At 33.8% G+C, this 20,577-nt stretch overlaps 1 protein-coding gene across 1 annotated transcript; it reads left to right on the top strand.

The window, feature by feature from the left end:
* The first annotated feature begins 7,299 nt into the window (after window positions 1–7,299).
* On the top strand, window positions 7,300–8,597 carry LOC103486052 (uncharacterized). The gene has a single exon (XM_008443869.3). The coding sequence runs from the start codon at window positions 7,555–7,557 to the stop codon at window positions 8,449–8,451; it is 897 nt and encodes a 298-aa protein (XP_008442091.1). The 5' UTR covers window positions 7,300–7,554; the 3' UTR covers window positions 8,452–8,597.
* The last annotated feature ends 11,980 nt before the right edge of the window (window positions 8,598–20,577 follow it).

The raw sequence follows: 20,577 nt of genomic DNA, 5'->3' as shown, positions 1-20,577 counted from the left end.
GGCTAATTTTATGGGTTTTGTTACATGGGCCATAAATAGTTTACAGTTTTGTTACACTTATGTAAGTTTCCCTTAAAAATACCATTATATTAGGAAAATAATTATAGAAACTAAGGCTAAGCATTTGAAGGATTACAAGACACGCACAATGAAACTAAGGATCAATTTTATTCTAATTACATTTAAACAATTTTAGAGATTAACATGCAAAAATAACTTAAATGAATAAATTAGGGTTTATCAAATACGTACCTTTGAAGTCCTCCCAATCCTCGTAATCTCCTCACAAACTTAAAGTCGAGATCACCACTAGAGTTGACCCGCTATTATCCGAACTTAGAACAGGGTGGTGGGACCAAATATGTAAAGGAATCTTTAGGTTAATTTTGTAAAAAAAAAATACAACAAATTGCCAAAAGTTTTTGCTTTAATTTGAAAAGAAACTTATTTATAACCTAATTACATGCAAAATTGAATGTAATTAGTTGGCCAAATCTCAACCCTTAACATTCCACTAACCATTAGTGGAATTAAGTAGGCTAAGTGTCTACATCTCATGTAGCCACTTATCCCACTAAATGTTAGTAGGATCAACCAACAAAATGTTGGATTTTTTCCACTTAGCCCAAGAGCAATACAGTAATTTGAGTCTTCAGTGGAGTGTACACACAGTTAATAAATATTGATTAATGTGATTAATGATCTTAGCTAATTAATCTCTCATATCCTTGTAACTTCTGATCTGTAGGTTCATTAGGTCATTTCCCAGCTTGTAAACGGTAATGATTTATATATATATATATATATATATATATATTGGTTGTAATTTGAAATGTCCAAATTTACTTTGGGAATTAATATAATGTTATAATATAAAGTTTATATTATAATTAAACTTCATTATATAACTTTAATTTTGGATATGATTCAAATTTGGACTAAATTAAATATAAAATATTTAATTTGGCAATTAATTAATTGAAGAATTAATTAATAGTTTAGTTTAATTTGATTTAATTAAATTGATTAAATTTAAACTATAGGTTACGTGAGAGATATTCATTTAAATATGATTTAAATAAAAAAATTAATTAAATATGATTGAATTAATATTAATTCAATCAATTTAAATAAATTAATTTATTATATTAAATTAAATTAATAGGAACGTGGGTGGTTCTCCTACGCATCCCAAATTCTCTCTAACTCCCCCTCTAGGTAAGGGTATGATAGAATACACAAAGGTGCTTCTAGGAACTCTACGTTTTCGCTCAAAAGAAAAAAAATCTCTCTACAAAATTCTCATTCCAATTTTGGTTCCCACAAACCAAAATCTCATTCTCACATAATAGAGAGGTTTTCAAGTGGTGGTGCCAAAAAATGGTGCTCGATAGATATAAACTCGACAATGTACGTAAGTTCCAATCTCTGTAATTTCATTATATATATACATATATACATGTATGTGTATACATGTATTCATATGTGTGTATATATATATGTGTGTGTGTGTGTGTGTATATATATATATATATATATTGTAGAAGCATGCTTAGCCTTTAGGTTTTGTATTCATTTTTTAGTGTATTGGTATTTTTAAGTTCCCAATTAAATTAAGTTAAGGTTTATGTTAAAATATTCTGCTACATATGGCTTTTTGTGAGCATCTGATTCGAAAAAAGGGAGTTTTGTTGAAGAAGAGCCTTGCTGGAAAGTTATTTCAGATAAGTGTAAGTATAAGACATTCTGTGAGGAAGGATGCGAAAAGAAAAAAGGTGACGCAAAAAGAAATATTGAGTTTAAGTTCTATCGCATTAAGGTAAGTGACACGATAAGAGTAGCTGGCGAGGAAGAAGCATGCGTTGGATGCCAAGAGCTAGACGTTTAACGTAGTAGTGCGGGAAGGAGTACCTATACCTAAGAAAGTGTGGTGAAAAGTAGGTGTCCTATTGACAAGACTAGAAGACTCTCCAAGGAAAGTAAATGTCTGTTGCTTTTCGAGAAGATAAGAAGAGTCAAGTGATTAAAGAGTTTGGTTTTCCTAGGAGATAAGGTTAGGGTCTCAAGGAAACATCCAATCGTTGCTGACATTTTAGCTTACATGTCGAGTTTGGGTTGGTTGTATGGTGCATGAAAGTGACCCTTGATGTGAAATGCCACTATAAATAGGGCAAAGACGAAGGAAAAAGAATTTTATTTTATTTTTTTGAAATGTTAGATTTTTCTGACAAAGATGTCAAAAGGGAGTTTTGAATATATTGAACGCTGGTTGAGAGAACTGCTAGGGGAGAAGAGAAAGCCTAAAGCAGAGAAGGAAGGAGTTGAGGCTAAGTATTTTCGTGAATTATCCTTATAAATGATTAATTGTTGTGAGTGACAAAACAAATTTTGAAAGTGGTTTCAACTATTATTTATAACTAAATGTTCTCTATGCTCGATTATGAGTTTTTGAATGTTTAATTCCTAAAGTGAAACAAGTATTTCTGTACAATTGAATGGTTGTTTAAGACAAAAGCATTTGTATTTATGATCTTTGTTTTGGAAAGAAAGGTTTTATGTTGTGTTACAAGTATTCTTCATAACCTTGTGTTATGTTTATTACATGAATTATTATCTCTGTTGTAATCTGTGCGAGGAGTAAGTTCTGAGCTAATACTCCTTTGTTGATAATTGTGTGGTTTGTGCTTTGTGGTATGGTATGATCTATTCCAAGGTGCTGGTAGAAATCCCAGGTAACTCGTGTGACTCAGGTTGAGTACGAATCCCAAGTCTCGACGAGAAGAGAATCCTAGATTAAGGCGAGTTGTGATGAAATCTTAACGATGGACGCTGGTTGAGTGTGAATCTCAGGATAGGGGAGCTATAGTATGACGTAACGAGAGACTACATGCTTGTGTATAAAGCTAAGAATTTGATCCTTACAGGATACACTGACTCTGATTTCCAAATCGATAAAGATTCTAGGAAATCCACGTCGGGATCAGTGTTCCCTTTGAATGGGGGAGCTGTAGTATGGCGTAGCATCAAGCAAGGATGCATTTCAGACTCTATTATGGAGGCTGAGTACGTTGCTACTTGTGAAGCAACAAAAGATGCAGTTTGGCTCAGGAAGTTCCTACATGATTTAGAAGTTATTCCAAACATGAACTCGTCCATTACTCTATATTGTGATAGCAGTGGGGCAGTAGCAAATTCTAAAGAACCTCGCGACCACAAACGAGGGAAACACATAGAGAGGAAGTATCGCCTGATATGAGAGATTGTGCAACGAGGGGATGTGATCGTCACCAAGATCGCTTCAGAGTACAATATTACTGATCCATTTACGAAGACTCTCACGACTAAAGTGTTCGAGGATCATTTAGAAAGTCTAGGTCTACAAGATATGTACATTAGGTAACCTAAGGCAAGTGAGAGATGTGTAATGGGTATGATGATACCCTGGTTTATTGTATTTGTATATATACGTTTTATGTAATATACTTGTACATTTTAACATTTCCAATGTTTCAGGATTACTTTATTTTGTACATTCTACAGTGACTAGAGTTTTAGTCCAAGTGAGAGTTTGTTGGGTTTTATGTCTTAAAACTCGTAGATAGTAAATATAATCAATTGACCGTTATTAATAAAGTGTTTTTATTTCTATAAGTGTTATTGATTATATTATTAGTTTTGTCTTAATAACCTAAATCCAATAAGCTAACATCCTAAGCTGTTTGATGAGTCTTAAACAGTATGTAGAGACATACGAGATCAATGTTCAAGATCAGCTTAAAGGGTCTATAGTATAGGGTTAAGGCTAGGTACCTTATCCTGGTAACACTATGGATACGACTCACTTTATATTTGATACAAACACATTGATCCAATGTGTTCATGTGTGCGATATGCGAGTGAGGGTATCCTATGTAACGAGTTTGCATAAAACCGAACCACGAAATAGTAATCATTATATGTAACTCTGTGAACTAGTAGGGTTTCTATTTCATTATGATGACCTAGGTAACTTAGTCTTAATTCTTAGTGTATTAAGAACTCCTGTTTGCGAGAGATTGTCCTTTGATTTGTACGGGTGAGAGTGGTCAGATTGCTAACTCAATATACTTATCATTTTGGGGACAAGACCGAGTGGGGAGCTGGAAACATAATCACACAAGATGGAATTCACTCCTCCCTAACTTTAGGGTAAGTAGATGCGTGTTCCCTTAAATGGTGTCTCTGGGACTTGAACAAAGAACCCTACCCTCTCTATGGCACGAGAGGGGTTTTTGTTTAGTGGTTGGACCATAAACAGGTTGTTCATTAGAGGAGCACTGATATTTAAGGACTAGAAGTAACCTAGGGGTAAAATGGTAATTTGACTCAACTAATGTTACGAACACTTGTAAAGGACTAACTTACTAGTATTGGTCTATATCCGTGGACACAAAAATATATCTATAGTATGAAGAATTCAACTGTGAGTCTTTGGTGGAGTGTACACATAGTTAACGAATATTGATTAATGTGGTTAATAAGTTTAGCCAATTAATCTCTTATCGTTGTAGCTTCTGATCTGTAGGTCCATTAAGTTCCCTTTCTTGCTTGTAAAGGGTAATGAGATTTATTTATATTGGTTATAATTTTAAATGTTTAAATTTATTTTGGGAATTAATATAATGTATGGTGATACATTATAATATAAAGTTTATATTTTATTTAGACTTTAAAATATAAATTTAATTTTGGATATGATTCAAAATTAATTTATGAGAGAATAAAATATTTGAATAAGTTCAAATATTAAATTAATGTGAATTAGATTCATACTAAAACTATAGGTTAAAATTTAATGCGTATATGATACATATTAAAACTATAGGTTATAAGAGATTCATATTTAAATATGATTCAAATTTGTATTAAATTAAATATAAGATATTTAATTTAGAAATTAATTAATTGGAGAATTAATTAATAGTTTAGTTTATTTTGATTTAATTAGTTATGCGAGAGATATTCATTTAAATATGATTTAAATGAAATACTAATTAAATATGATTTAAATGAAACATTAATTAAATATGATTTAATTAATTATTAAATTAATTAATCGATTAATTATTTAAATTAATTATTTATTTTAATGTTAATTTATTAAATTAATAGGGAATGTGAATTAATTAATTAATATTAATTAATTATTTTAATATTAATTTATTAAATTAATAGGGAACATGGGTGGTTTTCCCACGTTCCCATTTTTCTCTCAACTTCCCTCTTCTTCAGATCGAAGAAGAAGGAGTTACTGGTACACATTCACATTAGAGTTCTGTGACTTTTACGTACGTAAGATTATCCCATTCTCTCTGAAATATTTTCTCTCTCTGAAAAAAATTCTCTCTTCCAATTTGTTTCCCACAAACGATCTAAATGCAGAGAATAGAAAGGCTTCCAAGTGGTAATGCCCCAAATTGGCATTTGATAAATTCACCGTTGTCAACGCGCGTATGTTATTCTTCTCAGTAATATTTCTTGTAAACATGTTTAGACATAATTAAATTAAGTTTTACCAATGTACTGGTATTTTTAGGTTCCAATTAAAATTGGGTTAAGATCTGTAATTATTTCGCTATGCAAAGAGCTTTTTTCCCTTCATATGCGGCATGTTAGTTGTGTCATCTTATCTCGTGTTTAAGGAGGTGGTTGAAAAGCACATCGTTCCTTAGCGCGGATGGCCCAACTTAGAAGGAAGGCGACCGAGGTTGGTAAGGCCAAGCCTGAGGAGCCACAAAGCTGAAGAGCTTAGTCAGGGAAAGGTATCCCTAAACATTGTCCGCAAAGTTAGGTTGTTGGGAGACCAAGACAAAGGTCGAAGTGAGGCCTTTACACCTCTAGGTACCCTGTCACAACAAGCAGCTTTTAGCGGCGAAGAAAGAAAATGAGCCTTATACTCCCAAACACCTTGGCGCAAGGAGGCAGCACCTTAGTGGAAGAATAAGGATGTGAAGATCAGCCTTGGTTTTATTTTACGCAAGAAAGAAAAGGAATGTATTTGTAATTTGAGAATTTTGTGTAAAGCATTAAGTTAATAAAAAGAGGAAGTTTGTTTTTATTTCCGCTGTATTTTATCTATTGTGCTTATCGTGTAGAAGCTAAAGTTGTTTAGAGTTAAGTGTTAGACGAATGAGCTAAGTTCAAGAGTTGTTTTTCTGCTGCAAAGATGTTGTGAAGGTTTCTAAGGTTTAAGTACGAAACTTTGAGAAGAAAACAGTGAAAGGAGTTGTTCCGCTTACTAGGCGTTTGACGCGTCATCTTGTGGAGAGATACACAAAGGATGTCTAGACGGTACTCCCCCACCTGATTGCGTGGAGTGAGAGTTGGGGCGAGCCATGACACTTTTATCCCTTCAAAATCTAGTATTAAGGTTAGGGCTTTCAAGTAGAGAAGACACTAGGAAGGGAGGTGTTGAAGTGAAGGAAGCCACAAAGGTCATTTTTGAAGGAAAACTGACCAGTGCTGAGTATTTTGGAGTTACACAACTTAGGACTTGAAATCTCTGGTTGAAACTTTGCGGTAAGCTAATTAAGACATTTCTAAACAAGTTTGTACACATGGGCGTGCAAGTTTCTAGATTTGAGTTTTAGATTTTAAGCTCTAAAGTCAAGTAAAGCTTCTAGGAAAGACCAAGGATTGGCCAAGCGTCAAGAATACAGTGTGAGATGAGCGTGCAAATTGTGCAAGAAAGGTTATTTAAGTCTCGGAGCATGCGTTTAGATTAAGGTACACAATCATTTTGAGATATATTACAAGAATAGACGACCGTGTAGTGAAATAATATACTTTAAACGATTGTATTGGTCATAGTAAACGATCATGTAGTCCAATGTAAATGATCGTGAAAAACTTCAAATCTAACAATCGTATGGTACAATATACACGATTGTTTAGAAATTCAACAATGCATAATTTTTTGTTTACATTTCTTACTAATCTTCTAAACAATTTAGAATTTTTGCGGAAGATGACGAATATAAAATAGGAGATTTAAATGATTTTAGTCTTATATTTTAAACGTCGAAAAAAGAAAATCTAGAAGAGAAGATAAATAAGTCACAAAGAAGACGAATAAATTGCAAAAAAGATGAATAAATAGTAAAAAAAAAAAAAAAAAAAAAAGTGAAAGAAATCAACAAAAGTATATATGAAATTTATAAGAAAACAATGAGGTTTCATGGATTTTTCTGATTTTGTTATTGGTTAATTTTGTTACATGTAAATTAACCTTAAATATAAATGTGTAGGTTTAGGGTTATTTTGGAAAATTTCGGTCCATTCACTCAAATTCCCTAAGAGTCCCCATAGCTTAGCTTCAACAGCATAGAGGAAGAAGATAAATTCAGCTAAATCTCCGCTATAAACCGTTTTTCTTCCTTCACCAATAATTGCAAATTCAAATTTCAAATCGAAAACCCCCAAACTCCCCATTACAAAAGTCCAATCCCTCTCTTAATTTCTCCACAATTCCGATTCCAATTTCGAAATCCATCTGGGGATTCTCAGACAAAGAAGATGAAAGCATCTCTGAAATTCCGTGAAGACCAGAAACCATTATTGAGAGCGAAAATCCCTCTCACCATTCTCGGCCTCCCTTTCCAATCCGCCATAGCCGCCGGAACCTCCAAAGAACTCACTCTCAAGCTCTCAACTCTCTTCGAATCCGGCCCCTCCTTCAATCTTGCATATCGCCCCAACGATTCTTCAAACCCCTTCTCTGTAATCGTCAAAACCGGAATCGCCTCCTTCGGCTCACCGATCTCTTCCCCTATGCTCATGAGCGCCGAATTCAACTTAATCGCCTCTGGGAACCCCACTTTCATGCTCCACTTCAAGCCTAAACTCGGCGATTTCTCCGTCAAGAAATCGCAATCCTCGTCCGTGATGTTCCAGAAGGTTCCGAAATCGGAGGAGGAACCTGTGGATGTTAAAACTGCTGTTTCGAAGGCGGTTTCCGGTTTGGAGGTGGCGGTTAGTACGGCGGTTCCGATTATGAAATCCGGCGCCGTGAGGTTTCGTTGGGGTCTTAGGGTTCCTGCTGCGGAGGGGATGAAGATGAGTGGTGGGATTTCGTTTAGGGAGGTTCCGTTCATGGTGATGGATAAGATCGGGTTCGAACACGTGGACGGTGGGGATATGAGTACGAAGGAGGGTAGTTTGGGAAATGGGGATTTGAATTTGGATTCGGATTGCTTTTCGGTGAAGCGTCAGTTTGAGGTTCTGAAGTTAGAGAATGGGTTATTGAAAAAAAGCATAGACGATCTTAGGAAGCAAATGAAATTGTTCTCCAATTCCGGCCGCCGACTTAACGACAGAAATGCGCCGGAGTTGGGTGGTTTTGATGGGTTGCCGCCAGATGACAAGGCGGCGGGGGTTGAGGAGCTGAGGAAACCGGCGCTGCCTAGTGCCTGAATTCGTCGATAAGACAAAACCGTCAGTTTAAATGTAAAAACCGAGTTGTTTTTGTTGTGTTTTTGCTCTCTATCATTTGTTCAAGTTATGTTTTAATGCTAAATTTAGTGAAATTGTTTATTAATAGGATATGTTTTTTCTTGCAATTGTTTTGATTGGTAATGCTGTGGTGGTATTTATTTTCTTCTCATTTATAGTCTCAAGTTCTGCTTCTGTCTGTCAGAAGTGTTTTTTTCTACATTTTTCGAGAGGATTAAAATAAAGGAGAAATAGTTTGTCTTTTCATAATTCATTTGAATTTACAGAACACTTGCAAAATGGGCAAACCAAATTCACCACAGCTCATAATCTATTTATTCTTTCCAAAAAAATAATATGAAAGCTATACAATGTCGCAAATTAAATGTCTTCATTACAATACTGTTATCTAGTTTTATGCTCGCAAATGTCTACCTATTTGTTTTTCTCTTTCTCTCTATCAATTGTTTTGTTTTTCTCTCTCTGTTACTTGGTTCTTTCGTGTGAGGTGTTAGCAGAAGTTAGCATTATTAAATGAGCATCAACATTTATTCATGCATCACACCGTTACGATTTTAGGTTTTGTTTTGTTGGAATAAATGGTTATTGTTTGCGTTTTTTCGTGAATGGATGCATCATTTCATGAAAATCTATTAAGTATTTGTTTATTCAATACATCACTTCATACGACTTTTCGAATGACCACCAATAAGTTTATAAATAAGTTCTTTCTTCTATTCGGTTGGAGAAGAGAGATCATTGTCTATAATCCCTTGTCTTCTTCAAAAAGAATTCTCTCCATTATCACAATCATGACGTTTGGTGGATTCTCAAAGTTTTGTTCGTTGATCTTCTAAACGGGGTGCTACTCTTAGAAGAAAGTTTATATGTTCTATCCTAGGAGACAACTACTCTCAAAACTGAAGCATTAGGGTGGGTAAATTTTGTCTTCAGGAGACAACGTGAATTCTTTGGACTCAGATCGATAATACATATATGATTTTCTATTTTGTTGTGTTGATAATTTTGACATGTTTCTCTCTCCATCAATTAGTTCTTTGGTGCAGCAAGTAGGTACATGGTTGATGGTACGATGAAGATTGATATTAGCCGATTGGTCGTACGATCAACTAAAACGAGAGAGAGAGCTGAGAAGGGGTCTGCATATGAAGCTTATGCTTGAGGAGGAAAAAGTTTGAGGGTCAACCAATATAGTAATTTTGAAAGAAATTAGGTAAAATGTGTTCTTTTGGAAATAATCAGTTAAATATGGTTTTTCTTCTTTGTTGGAGTGTGTTCCTTTTTTTTTTTTTTTTCTTCAATATAGTTCTCTCTTTTTAAAAAAAAATTGTTTGATTTATATTTTTTAAACTAAATTTATCTCTATTTAGAAAAGGTTCTTTTTAAATATAGAAAAGAAAAATAAAATATTTATAGTCTATAAAAAGATTTCACAAAAAGAAAAAGTCCATAAAAAAGTCTAAGCCTATGGTGTAAAATACAAAAAATCTCCTTAGCCCAAACTATTTTTGTGATTCTCAGCCCATGACTAATCGACCACCAAGCGAGATACGCTATTCAACGAGCAAAAACACTTTGTCTTCTACTTCATCGAACAGAACAAAAAAATAACAATCTCCATTTATGTGGATCTATTCATCAATGGCTTCTTTGTTTCCATTCCCCTTCAATTCTTCTTCCATTCTTATGACATTTCATCTTTTCTTCTTCCATTCTTCCCTTGCTTCATCTTCTAATTGTTAACTATAACAATAATTTGAAATTTTATTTGCTTGCGGTTGGTTGGTTAGTATGTGTAGAAGTGATTTGTGCATAAGCAATAGCTAGTAGATATGTCATGTTGTGGCTCTAATTAAGCAACTAGTAGGCAACTAAATAGGGTTATGTGATAAAAGATGTAATCCTATTTCTGCGTTGCAGCACTTCAAATGATACTCGTGTAGTATAAGTTTCCCTCTCCATCATCCAAGTGCAAACGAAGAGAGGTTTTCTGGTAAGTCCTGGGTTGAACACAGGGAATTAGCATTCCTAATGAACTTAATCATGCAACCAGACTTATGCGACTCTGTACAGTATGGGAATATGCACAATATAATTAAACTTAACTATTTATACTAAGGTGCTTTTGGTAGTGCAAGGTGAGCATGACAAAATGATGAAATGAAAAATGAATTCAGTTATTATAGGTATGGAAGGAAGGAATGTCTAATTAACTAATCGCAATAGAGTATGTTTTAATAATTCAAGGTGATACAAAGCATGTATTAACTTCAAAATTAAGGTGAGCAACCTATCGGTGCCTTCACCATACTTGCTCACCTATCGGGATTCAAATACTTGAAGTTAAGCTATGATTTGCATCTAATCAACTTGTTTACATTATAAGTAATTTGTCCTTAATTAAGGTGAGCAACCTCTTGGTGCTTTTGCCACACACATTAACATCTCAGTAACGTATGTAAAGGATGAACTCAACAATGAGATTGCCTTGCTACAATCTCCTTGTTGCTTGCTTAGTTAACCACGTGCTTTCACTTGTCAGGTGAGTGCAGTCAGCATTATTATCTCTTCTCTTGAATATACAATGCTTTGACATCTATGTTACCAAGTAAAACTTAGCATACACCCTGGTTTTATAGTGTTGAAAAGGCACATTTCCTTACTCAAAAACTAATCATACATATTAATCATGGTTAATAGAAGAGAGATGGAAGAATAAAAGAAGAAATGGATTACTGCTATGAATAAAACTTTAGGCTTTCGACCATAGAGTACATTTTACATAACAATACAATGTAAAGAGAAAGTGGGATACAAATAAATTCCTCGAGCCTTCGAGTGTGATGTCTCATACTCCTCAACTCTGATTTTTTCCTGTTCTTAAAGGGAAATGGAAGAGGAGAGTTTTCTCTCTCTCTTTTGTTCTAAGCTCTCACTTGAAACTTTAAGGAAGAAGAAATGATGAACCATATGAACTTGCTTTCCAACCAAAATTTGCACACCTAGTTCTGAAGTAGAGGTCTCTATTTATATGCGAGAACTGAAGTGATAAGACAACACATGCTTCATTAATGCCTCTGAAAAGATGTATCAGCGTTGCACAAACGTCATCTCATCCTTTTTTCTAATAAACACGCCAATCCAATTTTTCTGCTAGTGCATCAATTCACCTATCTTGATTACTTGTCGTCGTATTGATTGTACGTATCTTCTCGCGTAACATTCTTATCGTTGAGCTTTTACTTTTTGCTTATATCCTAAGATAAAACATGGATGATGTTCTTTTGCACGATGCAATATACGAGTTAATCAAATTATATACTTTTCCCTTTGTTTTCTTTTGCTCTTATGTGATAAGACTTCATTATTTTACATAAAATGCTACAATAATTTGTATTTCTACAAGTTATCAGTATTGCGTACATAAAAAAAAGGTATGATGAATGTTTCTATTTACTTTTCATTTCATCGACTGATCTTTCTATTCAATCTTACTTACTAAACCACTATAAACTATTTTTTTTACATATATAGTAAACAAGAAATAAAAAGTGCAACCATCAGCCAGCAAAGGAAAAGGAAAGAAAATAATGAATGTTGAATCTTCATTAAGCAAAGCAAAAGGAAAAGAAATAAAGCATGAAAAGAAAGAGAAGGTAAACTGTTTGAAGAAACCAAAGGTATTGCCCAATAGAACAATGTTCTATTAGTGTCTATATGGGGAGATATCTTTCATTGTCTATCTCAGATAAACAATGACAACATTCTAAATAGTGATAGCATTCTATCATGCCTTATTTGTTAGAATGGAAAATGTTGGAAAAATGATTTTGATATCATGTTAAGAAATTAGAAATTTGAGTAGCTTCTTCGAAGGCCTCCTAGATTAAATAGGGATATACTTAAATTTGAGGGTTAAAATAAGATTTCTCTAATAATTTTGACTTTGAAGTTAAACTTTTGAATAACTTTTTAGTAGTGAAAAACATTATTGATATTGTTTACTAATCTTGAGAAGGGGTTTTACTACTATAGATAAATGCATTATACATAGACCCAAATGCATCTATCTAAGTCTATCTATTGATAGACAGCGATAATATATTGTTTTATCATTGTTTATCTACACAAATAGACATGTACTGGTAGCTTCTTCGAAGGCCTCCTAGATTAAATAGGGATATACTTAAATTTGAGGGTTAAAATATGATTTCTCTAATAATTTTAACTTTGAACTTAAACTTTTGAATAACTTTTTAGTAGTGAAAAACATTATTGATATTGTTTACTAATATTGAGAAGGGGTTTACTACTACAGATAAATGCATTATACATAGACACAAATGCATCTATCTAAGTCTATCTATTGATAGACAACGATGATATATTGTTTTATCATTGTTTATCTACACAAATAGACATGTACTTCACTTTATAAAAAAAGGATGATGTTTATGGGTAGAGAAAGTGTGAATAATTCATAACAAAGAGTGTTTAATGTGTGAATGAATCTAGAAGATATGTACTTGGATATAGAGTAATAGTGTTCTATCACTATCTATACCAGATAGATTGTGTTAATGTTCTATCATCTAATATATTGTGTTATTATTGTCAGCACATTCTAGTAGCTTTTAGTTTCTAACATATGGTTATATATATCTTTCAACAGGTTAAAAAGCAACAACTTCAAATTATTATGGAAAATGAAGACATAATAATTTGATCAAAATTATAGTCAAAGTTTCTAGACTATAGTTACTGTTTACTATAGTTTAGATAATTTGACTTTGATAAGAACAAAACTAAATGAAACAATTCTTTCTCAAGTTTTAGATGGACTTTTTAGGCACTTTCTCAATATTAAAATGGCCAAAATACTCAATCAATTCTTGAACTATTTAGTAAGAAAACAATGCTATACAAAGAAGCTTAATGTCCTAGTGTTTGACTTTAATGGCATACAACAAAATTTAAGCTAAAAGGAATTTTGTTCAGTGACTGGATTAAAACACTACAAATTCCCTCAATTGCATTTAGGAAAAGAAAAGAGTCTAATATTAAAATTGCCCTTTTTACTCATGATGATTTTATAATTGGAAGAGATATAGAGAACTTTCAAAGCACTACGTAATGAGGAAGCCTCATTGAAAGTGAAATTAGGAAATCTCTACATCCTAGAAGTTTTTTTAATCCCCAAGCAACAACACAATCATATCAATTTCAAACATATTGACATTTTGGATAATGAACAAAAGTCTTTAGAGACTGTCCATGGAGATGATTGTCTTACATTCTAACTTATCAATTCTTTAAAAAAGCATCATATACCAACAAGGATGTTGCCTACCTTCAAGGACTTCCATTAGCAATAGTCTATTGGACTTTTAAGATAATCCAAAAACTTTCCAATTTCGATGTTGGTTGGAAGGAAACTTGGAATTGAAGTCCCAAGAATCATCACATGGGAGTGTTTGGAGTCAAATGACTGAAGTACTGATAACTTATATAAATACAATTTATTATAACCTTTTATGTAAAACAATAGAGTTAAAATGCAAAGTAAAAGAAAGAAACACGTAGCTTTTATCATAAATCTACAAACTAAGAAGAAAGAAACTCATATAAGTCGTTATGCCTGATTTGACTATAAGATCGTGTTTTTAAATGAAAGATGATGAAAAGAAGCAAATCATAGAGGAACATGTCAAGCGAAATATGTGACTAGAAGCTATCATGTGATCTAAGTCATGAAGTGGTTTGGCTAATAGATTCATAATGCGTGATGGTTCGTTAGAAGACAAAAGTGGCCGATGGAGTTGACGTGACAAGACATGTAGGTGCAGACATTCAGAGGATAAAAAGCAACTTGTGCAGCAGAGTATAGACATTTACTGTCATACCAAGCCCACGAATACCCTTTTTCTCCATCAGAAGAAAGTATACAGAGATACGTACATATAGAGAGCATATATAGAAAATTAGAGAAAGTGCCCACATTTTGTAGAAGTTCTTCATTTCCACATCTTCTTCAATCAATTGTTAGGTGAGAGTATAGAGAGAGATTAGACAAAAAAAAAAGGCCAAAAACCATTCATCTAATTTGTAAAAGCGCCAAAGAATGCAAAGCCATGAATTCTATGACTTGAAACCTCTTCTTACTTTTCCATTTTTAAGCTTTTTTATTTCTGTATTGTTTGAATGTCATGACTGTCATGGCCAATACCTATATTATTATTTAATACAATGCATGTCTTTTAACATCATCATTCTCCCATTTCTTTACTTTACATGTTTTTGTTTAGTCGTACGTAATGTGAAAAGTTATTGCATGCTCTTGAAAGGTTTCATTATTTATAAGCATTGCCACATTTAGTCCAAGCTTAATCTAACGCTTGATTATGTTTGAAAGAAAGAATTAAGCAATGGTAGCTAATTACTCGAAAAGGTAGGTAACAATGCTCTGACTAAACGCGCATAGAAGGGATTTTGGAAACAAAATTTATTCTAGTGTTGGAACTCTTTCATCACTTGTATCTCGAAAGGCAAACAAGTGTGGTGTTTAAGCATCAAGAGGTTGCTCACTTAATTAGAAAGAGGAAATGTGATGCTTACGGGTAGAGAAACCTAGGTATAAATCGTTTAATACACTTTTAACACTCATCTTCCGAAAGGCGTCAAAGTGTGGCGTTTAAGCACTAAAAGGTTGCTTGCCTTAATTAGAAAGTGATAAAACTATCTATATCTTATCAAAGGCATAAGTTATAATTCATAACGCGTATAACTAAAGACATCTTACATCATTCAAGGAGTCCATACTACTCAAATTCTTTTGAAAACAAACCTCTCTCTTCTTTGAACTTTAAGAGCCTTCTCCTTGCGTCCTCTTTGTCCAGTAGCCTCACCTCGCTTACTAGACTCTTTAAGTGAGCTTTTTCAATTTGTTTAAGGGAAAAAACACGAAGAAAATTGTTAGCACCATTTGTTTGAAAATGGGCTACTTATAGGGCTCTTTGTAGAATAACTTTGCCACCTTCTGCTTGTCGTATTTTTGAAGTTTTACATGCTTTAGACACATGATCTTCACCCAACTGACCCCCCTTTAATCGCCTAAGGTGAAGCAAAAAGCTTAGCAAATTAAATTAGCCCACAAAACCTTTCAACAAGCCTTGTGACAAGCAAAACGCCTACTAGCCTCTCTTGCCTTGGCCGCAAGGCTCTCCTCGCGTGCCTCTTTGAAGGTTCTTCTCACCTACCACTCTTGGCTCTTGTCGCCTAGTTCTTTTGGTTGCCTAACCAAATGCCTTAACACAACAACTCCTTAAAGCTTTACCTTGGCACCTTGACATGCACTTAGAGGTTCTCAACGCCCTTCTTTCTCGTCTAGCCATGTCCCAAAGCGTCTAGAACATGCTTCAAAACACCTAATATGTAAACCCTGAACCTTAAGGAACTTGAATTTTTCAAAGAGTTTAAAAGGTTAATTTTTGAGTGAAGTTAAGGTGGAAAGTAAGCTTAAGAAGTGTCATTGTAAGTGTGTCATGGTAGGTAGAAAGAGAAAAGCTAAGAAGGAATGGTTAAAAAGTAAAGGAGGATAAGTTGTAAAGGAGAAAAAATTGGCCAAGTCCACAAGCTTGGCATTTTGGACATAGGCAAGTAGCCAAAGATGTAGATAACCTCTAGGCGTTTTGGACATAGGCAGGTAGCCAAAGACAAGTGAGGATATGTGGCCGAGAAGGTTGGGATAACCTCTAAGAGTGCTTGACAAGATGACCTTGGCTAAAGAAGGCTCATCCTTAGAGGTTAGTTGGCCATTTAGACTTGTTCTTGGCTACATGACGAAGGCATGTGCATGCAGAATGAGGCTTGTGACTAAGGAAAAAAAGGTTAGCAAGGCATTTGAAAGGCTCAAGGCTTTTTGGTTAGGTGTTTTGAGTGAAGTTGGGCGAGATGATGAGTCGGTTAAGAGGACTCTAAATGTTCTTTGCATGCCTAGGTTAAATTTCGGCAAGCAGGAGGTGTCAAGAATTTTCTTTGTAAGCCTCAGTATAAATAGTTCACTTTAAAATAAAACTTCTCATAATTTACTTGTGCGTTTTGGCTGAAATTACTTTCAAAATTTCACAAATTGAGCCCATTTTCTAAATTGGGGCTGTTAGTTAAATTTAAGAAGAAGAAAGTTGAACTTGAGTTGAAAGAAGGAAGAAAGGTCATTTTTGAAAGGAATCTGAGCAGTCTTCACTCTAAGGAGGCTACATAATTCATATCGTGAAGTTTTTGGCTAAAATTCTGATATAAGAAAGTTAAAACATTTTCCAAAAACTTTATAGAATGAAATATTTCCATTTGAGTTATGGATTTGAAGATATTAACCTCTAAAGTAGGACTTAAGTTCTGGCCTAAAAATTGTGTTATGGGCGGTGTTGGTGGTTTACCGAGTGTCAGAGGTTGCTAGGCGAGATGGGCGTGGATTTGGATTGGAAGAGGTTAATGTCGTGTCGTCTAAATATTATTTTGATATGATCTAAATGATCCTTTACCATGGTCAACACGATCGTTTAAATTTGAAGTCTTTTTCTCATTGTTTAGAATGATCTAAACAATTATGTTGATATTATCTAAACGATCGCTTACCATAGTTAACACAATCAGTTAGCATAGTCAACACGATTGTTTAGCATGGTTAACACGATCTTTAAATTTGAAGTTTTTAACGATCATTTACATTGGACTACACAATCGCTTACCATAATCAACACAATCATTTTTCATGATTAACACGATCGTTTAGCATGGCCAACAGGATCGTTTAAATTTGAAGTCTTTTTCTCCATTGTTAAAAAAGAACTACATGATAGTGTATCATGAGCTAAACGATAATAGATTATTCGTTTAAACTGTAGTACACGATAGTTTAGAAGAAGATTACTCGACCACGTGGGTGGCTGATTAATCGTGTATTGACTGAGACATTTTTGATATTTCCCATTGTGGGCCTGTGGAATTTTTTTTATTTTCGAAGTTGTTTTATGCAATATAAATATTTTTCTGGTTTGTTATATTTTTTAAAAGAGTTTTTTTTAGAAAATATAAGAAATCGGTAAAATTTATACATTGTACAGAACAATTCTAAAAAGAAAAAAACCCACAGGCCCACAATGGAAAATATAAAAAATGCCTCAATCAACACGCAATTACTTGGCCACTCGTGTGCGTAATATATTTGGTACACGATCTTGTACCAAAATCGTTTAGATTTGATACACGATCGTGTACTAATATCTCAACAATTATTTTCAAGATCGTGTACTAAATAAATAACCCAATGATTGTTTTTCAATACCTTTTATATTTGGTACACGATCTTGAAGATCGTGTACCAAGATCTTTTATATTTGGTACATAATCTTGAACCAAATAACACTTTAAAAAAATAATACAAGATTTATAATTGATTGAAAATGAATATCATGATTTCAAAAAAATATAAAAGAAAAAATAATACAGAAGAAGAAGAGAAGAAAGAAGATGGAAAGGAAAAAAAATGCAAAAGAAGAGAAGAAATAAGATAGAAAGGAAGGGCGAACTTGAAATATTTTAAAAAAAATGGCTAGTTCTTGCGCTTTTTGATTTTGTTACATAAGTCGTAAATATTTTGGTGTATTGTTATCTTTATGAAAATTAACCTTTAAATAATCTAATTACATGCAATTTTGCATGTAATTAGTTCATCAAATCTCAACACCTAACTTTTGACTAAGCATTAGTGAAACTTAGTGGGCTAAATGTTTACATCCCATATAGCCACTTATCCTACTAAGTGTTAGTGGGATTATCCAACAAAATGTTGAATTTTCCACTAACTTTAGTCTAAGGGTAATATGAATTTGACCATTTAAGTCAAGTCAACATTTTGACTTTTTACCATTTTGTCCGTGTTAATAGATTTCGACCTCCTGAGTATGAATCTGCATTCATTTTTCCAAAATTCAAATTACAATCGAATATAAAGCCAGTCAAAAGTCAACCTTTTTGTCTTTTTTTCTGCTTTAACTATTTCCATCATTTTTTAGCTTTCAAATATGAATCTGTATTTATATTTTTAATATTTAAATTACATTTAAACATAAATCTCTATCTCTAACTAATAACAGACAACTATATCACATTTAAACATATGTTTGTTGGTTTCTCTCCTTTTACCTAATTCGAACAATTTAAACTATTCCAACATATTGTTTTAAGTTAATTCCATATGAGCTAGTAAGGGAACCTGATGGATTTATATATCATATGCTCCAACAATCTGAGATTAACATTCATTAACTAACGAGTCATTCCACTAAAGTTTCGTAGTTGCACTTAGAGGTGAGCATGATAGGCAGAAAAACTGAGTCGATTGACCAAACTGAAGTTGGTCGGTCGAAAAATAAGAAGGTCGATCGGAGTCGATTTCGAAAGTTCAAATCGAAAATTTTCAAAAAATATTTATAAGTGTTATACCGACCAACCGACCAGAAAAAAATCGATCAACCAACTTACCCTTACTCATCAATGTTGAGGCCGATTTGACACTTTACCATACCATCTATGGTCGGTTCGAGGTTGGTTTTGTTAAGAAATCTATTTCGATCGATTGATGATCACCCCTAGTTGCACTTTCCTTGCTATAGATATATTTGTGTTTATTTGATATAACCATGATTGGTAAGTTAATCCTACACAAGTTGTTCGTAACCTCGGTTGGGTCAAAGTACCACCCCTAAAATTACATCTTGCTCCTTAAGTCCTGCCGATCTCTGTTAAACAGTTGGTTTAAGGTCCAACCTATAAACCGAATCCCAATCAGGCTAATGAGAGGATGAGGCCCCTTGTTCAACCCTATCTACTAACCCTAAAAAAGGTAGGAGTGAATTACACTTCCACCCTATGCCTCTAATCATCCACCCTATCTTACCCCTAAATGGGAGGCTTACTGGGCCAACGTTTTTGAGCTGCCTTCACCTAAGATAAGCACTGATAGAGTCTATCTATGTTTATCCAAGATATACAATGATGGACTTCTATTAGTATCTATTAATGGTAGAAGCTTATAAAAGTCTAACAGTGTCCATATTAGCAAGTATTTAAATAAAAAGAACGAAACTTTTTCTTTGGGATCACCCTCTAACACTTAAGTTACTAGAATTTCCTTTATATCTTCACTTTCAATCTCCTATGACAATACATTTTTTTGTTTTCTGTATAAGATAGACAATGATTAAGGGTTATAAGATATTTAAGTGTTATAGGAAACAAAGGAAAGAAGGGAAGAAATTTGGTTAAGTGTAAGTGCAGGCGAGCGAAGTGTCCTAGGCGACAAAACATGAGAGTGAGATATGGCAAGCCAACACACCAAGTATGTGGCATCAAGAAAGGTTGGTTAGGTGTTATGACAAAGCCAGGCAACAAGTCCATGCAAGTAAGGGTTGTGTGGCATGCTCAAAGCGGCTTAGGCAAGCTAAGTAGTAATGGTAGGCATTTTAAATGTGTTGGTGGGACATGAGATGAGATGTTTAGGTCATTAGTGACTTATAGGTGGTTGATTAAGGTTTAACATCAGCATTGAGCTAAGCTGGAGGTGCCAACATGTTTTCATGCAAAGAAGTCTTAAAAGAAAGCTTAAAGAGTATAATTTTTCAATAAGGGCTACTAGAAGAAGAAGGGATGAAGGTGTTGAATTGTTAAAGGAATCTTAAGAAGGTCAGGTTTTTAATGAGCCCATAACAGTCTTAAAAAAATCATAAGCTAGCAAAAGCAATACTTGGAATTTGGATATGAAACTATGGGGTAAGCTAGTTGCAAGGTTAAGCAATATTTTTTGTAGAGACAGATTTTTGATTTGATGAATGGATTTTAAGTTCTGAATTTTTTATATGGAATCTAGAAGATGTTCATAAACAAGCAACTTTAAGGTTTTGGGCAAGCATGAAGGTTCTTGGCTAGGTGTCAGGCACTAGGCAAGAAGATTATGCATGAGGAGTAGCTTGCATGGGTGAGCGTCAATTCTTGGTGTCATGTACAACGTAAAGAAAGCTTAACAAAAAA

Source organism: Cucumis melo, chromosome 8 (assembly GCF_025177605.1).
Source record: "Cucumis melo cultivar AY chromosome 8, USDA_Cmelo_AY_1.0, whole genome shotgun sequence".
Classification (NCBI taxonomy): domain Eukaryota; kingdom Viridiplantae; phylum Streptophyta; class Magnoliopsida; order Cucurbitales; family Cucurbitaceae; genus Cucumis; species Cucumis melo.
This window is presented reverse-complemented; position numbering and strand designations above follow the sequence as displayed.

Coding starts and splice junctions, on each gene's coding strand:
- LOC103486052 (XM_008443869.3), top strand. CDS start 7,555: ATGAAAGCATCTCTGAAATTCCGTGAAGACCAGAAACCATTATTGAGA.